Source organism: Arachis duranensis, chromosome 7 (genome assembly GCF_000817695.3).
Source record: "Arachis duranensis cultivar V14167 chromosome 7, aradu.V14167.gnm2.J7QH, whole genome shotgun sequence".
Taxonomy (NCBI): Eukaryota; Viridiplantae; Streptophyta; class Magnoliopsida; order Fabales; family Fabaceae; genus Arachis; species Arachis duranensis.
Window position 1 is genome coordinate 71,927,726 of NC_029778.3, and position 4,462 is coordinate 71,932,187.

The 4,462-nt window shown below is 29.0% G+C and overlaps 1 protein-coding gene and 1 long non-coding RNA gene across 2 annotated transcripts; both read left to right on the forward strand.

Moving 5' to 3' along the window:
• The first annotated feature begins 1,648 nt into the window (after positions 1-1,648).
• LOC107459656 (uncharacterized) lies at positions 1,649-2,843 on the forward strand. The gene is made up of 2 exons (XR_001586331.3): positions 1,649-1,786; positions 2,500-2,843. It is a non-coding gene; the product is annotated as an uncharacterized LOC107459656 (long non-coding RNA).
• A 404-nt stretch (positions 2,844-3,247) lies between these two features.
• LOC127740570 (secreted RxLR effector protein 161-like) lies at positions 3,248-3,787 on the forward strand. Its single transcript, XM_052251630.1, has one exon. The coding sequence runs from the start codon at positions 3,248-3,250 to the stop codon at positions 3,785-3,787; it is 540 nt and encodes a 179-aa protein (XP_052107590.1).
• The last annotated feature ends 675 nt before the right edge of the window (positions 3,788-4,462 follow it).

Genomic DNA, 4,462 nt, shown 5'->3' on the forward strand with positions numbered 1-4,462 from the left:
TTGAAAGAAAAAAGATGGCGACGGGCTCAACAGCGACGATAACGGGATAAGCAGCGACAGCGACATGAACTGTGAAGGAAGATGGGAGCTACGAAGGGGTAGGCAGTGATGTTCTCAGCAACAACAATGACGGAAGCTATGAGGTTTTTTATGAAGAAGTCATGAAAAAGAAGACTTTGGGTGAGATGGCTGAGTTTCTCTGGCATGACTATAAAGTATGGATTGAAGTTGTGAATAACTGAATTTGTGATGTGAGGCAAATCTTAATTTCTAAAAAGTGTTTATATGTATATATATCTAGGACAGATACACCTTAAACCCGACCATGTCCTGTCCCAAGCAAAATCTACCTCGACTTAGATCAAGTTATTATCCTCTCCAACTGGGTATGGACAGGTTGGGTGCTCCCGTATTCAGGTACCTGTTAAATCTAATCAAGTATTAATTCTCCATTTATTAAGGGTTTATCGCTAGCCAATAAATTACTACACACACAAGACAAGATTCTAACTTCTAATAATTGTTTAAGTAGACAAGTGAGATGACCACTCAACAAACTCAATTGATTAAGACAAATACTAATTAATAATTTAATATTAAAAATTCTTAAAATTTAATTTTAATTATAACTTTATAAAATATTTATAATAATTACTATATATTTTTATTAATTATTTTAATAAAATTTTTATATAATTTTATATATTATCCCATATAAGATACGAAAATATATACTAATTTTATTTATAAAAAGGATGAAATATGAGATGAATTTGGGATATAATCAATTTATCATTGCTATAAAGATTTAAATAGCTAGGTAGAGCTGCACACAAAATTTGATGACTTGATACTTTCTAGAAGTACGTAGCCCGTTTTTCAAATAAGTTTTCTCATATAGATCCATTTAAAGATGAAATGATTACTAAGTATATATAATTAGAAAAATTAGAATATAATCAATTAAACCTTTTATTTATAGAAATAGTCAATTAAGAGATATAATTGAGATATACATAATAAAACTCGCCAATACGGGTATAGAATTTTTGAATAGGTAACGGTGGGTGGAAAACTTAATAACATGGTACGGTGCATTATATTCGGTGCGAATCTTCAAATTAGTGCAATATTTTAAGGGAGAATTGACCATTAATTATTTGATACTCAAAAAATTTAGACATTAACAAAAAAGTTATTAAAAAATATTATCAATAAAGTAATATTTAAATAATTTAAAATAAGATAAAAATAATTAATAAATATTATATTTTTATAAATAATAAAAAAATTTTAAAAATAAAATTTTTTTATTTTTTGTACTGTTTGCACAAAATTATATTAAAATTTGATTTCTAAAATTATTTTTTAAAATATATATTTAATATTTAGATGATTAGAAAAAAAATTGTTTTTTGTTTTTAGTAGTAAATAAATACGCACAAATTAAAGAGCAAAAAGATGACATATGTAAAATGAAATTCCATTTATGTTAATAAATATACATAAAGAGAAACATTTATATAGTAATAATTGAATGGTCAATAAATGCGTTAAAGATGGAAATATTAAATGAGGATTAATTTGGAAACTGAAAATTATGTCATGATGAAGACTAATAAATTATCAATTCTGTAAAAAAGTTTTGTTGCCATTGAGTGCCTATAAATATTTAAGAGTTCTTTTGAGTCTCTTCTATAGTATATGAATTAAGTTTTTAAATCTATCAATATGAAAATACTTTTTTATTTTTTCGTCTTCGTATTTGTTCTTTGCGTAGACTTTGGTATGCATCTAATTTATCAAATAACATGCCATCATATTCTGTTTAGATGTTGTCCTAAGATAATAAAATATTTGAGATGGAGGCACCAAATAAAAAAACGTCTCTGTATTCTACTACTATTCTTGACAACTAAAGTTTTTGGCTCTCTGTACATTATTTTTTGAAGAATGTTAGGTGTTTTGTAACTATCAATTGGTCATTAATAGTATTTTTAATAGAGTGAGATTACATCTAATGGTAGAAGATCACTCACTTTTATTTTGATGATTAAATGCTAGCCAGAAAACACAAAAAATGTTGGCCCCTATATCTTTTCTTATTTTTTCTCCTGTTGAATGAATAGAAAATTTGTAAATTTTTTTAAAACAATTTTTTTTATACCCTTCTTTCTAAATTTCTTTTTGTTCTTGTATTTCTATTTTTTTTTTCTCGCATTTTTCTTTCAGGATAGAAATCAAATGGAATCTAAAGACATACACTAAGAGTATTCTCAATAAAAAATTTTAAATTTTTTTATTTTAATATCTGCATAATAAATGTATAAAATAATTAAATTTTATATATTTTTTGTTAAAAATTTTTAAATTAATAAAAACATATATTTGCTAAACTTTTGTATGATTTTAGTTATAACATTTTGTTTTCGGCAATTGTTATATGATTTTAGTTTCTTCGCTAATGACTGTATGTATTCTGTGTCTGAATATTTGTAGGAAATAACCAAATTAAGATGACAGAGGCGAACAAGATAACATGCATGGGATGTGCAGCCGGTGCCGAGTATTGTTCACCATCCAATCCAAGAAATAAAAATGACCCAAATGCGGCATGTAATAGTATTTGCGTGTTTTTTCATGGTAAGGATTTCACGACAGGAGAATGTCTTCCAAACCACGGATGCATTTGTACCTATCCAAATCCGAATCGAAGTCAGCCATGTCCTGATCCACACTGTTAATTTTTTATAATAATGCGTGGTGAATAAAGTGATGATGACTGTATTATTATTTATCAAAATAATTAATAATTAAATAGTGGTTGTAATCTGATTTATAAATCCTTGCCTTTCTCGTTTTATCATATACTGAGTTTTTTTTCCTTCTATAAAAAATAAAAATTTCTAATCCTACACTAAACACAAACTCCATATGACTAGTAGATACACATATATTGTTGTTAGGAAGATTATAAATAGATAATGAGAATGCTAAAAGTAAAAGTACACTCTACATCAAGACACAAGGTAATTTAAATGTCGTCTTAGTTTCCTTATACAATCTTATCTACATGGGAAACAATGAGACTATGATCAAAGAATTTAAAGAAGAAATGAAGCAGAAATTTGAGATGATTGACTTAAGATTGATGCACTATTTTCTTAGCATTGAGGTAAACCAAAATGAAGAAAGAATTTTTGTCTCGCAACAAAAATACACTTAAAATTTGCTACAAAAGTTCAAGATGAATAATTATAAAGCAGTATCTACTCCTCTAGTCCATAATGAGAAATTACAAAAAGAAGATGGATTTGGAGAGGCAGATGCTTTGCAATACAAAAGTCTTATTAGAAGCCTCCTTTATCTAACTACCACAAGACTCGACATCATGTATTCAACAAGTCTACTATCAAGATTCAAGCAAAAGCCAAGTCAGAAGAACTATGGAACTGCAAGAAGAATCTTAAGATATCTACAAGACATAAAAGATTATGGCATTCACCATAAATCTACTGAAGATCCAAAACTACTAGGATATACAGATAGTGATGAGGCAAGATCAACTGATGACATGAAAAGCAATTATGGATATGCAATTACACTTAGATCTGGAGTATTCTCTTGGGCATCAAAGGAACAAAAAACTATGGCTCAATCATCCGCTAAAGCAAAGTATGTTGCAACCGCAAATGCTACTAGTCAAGCAATATGGCTATGGAAAATATTCGAAGACATAGAAGAGCAACAAGAAGAACCAATAACTATGTTATGTGACAACAAATAAGCAATAGCAATGGCAAATAATCCAGTCCATCATAGTAGGACCAAGCATTTAGCTATCAAGTATCATTTTATACGAGAAGCTATATTGGAGAAAAAGATAAAGATCAAGCATTGCAACACAAATGAACAACTGGAAGACATCTTTACTAATGGCACTACCAAGATTAAAATTCCAACTATTTCGAGAGACGCTTGGAGTTACACAAAATGTGCATCAAGGAGGAGTGTTAATGATGAGCGGATATTTTATATGCTTTTTGGCATAGTTTTCATATAGTTTTTAATATGTTTTGTATAATTTTTATTAAGTTTTTACAGATTTTTAGTGTTAAATTCATATTTTTGGATTCAACTTTGAGTTTATGTGTTTTTGTACCATTTCAGGTATTTTCTGGCTGATTTTGAGTTGCAGGAGCAGAAGTCTGATCCAGAGACAGAGAAAGCACTGCAGATGTTGTCCAGATCTGACCTCCTTGCATTTGGAAGAGCTTTTCTGGAGCTACAAAAGTTTAAAATGAGAGTTCTTAACTACTATGGAAATCTGACTTCTAGAGCTTTCCAGCAATGTATAATAGTTTATACTTTGCTTCGAACTAGAAGGCTCAAAACTGGCGTCCAACGCTAACTTCTTGCCCCCTTTCTTGCATCTAGCACCCAAAGAGCAGAACCCAGCGTA

Excerpts from the sequence above, each read along its gene's own strand:
- LOC127740570 (XM_052251630.1), top strand. The coding sequence starts at position 3,248 with ATGAATAATTATAAAGCAGTATCTACTCCTCTAGTCCATAATGAGAAA.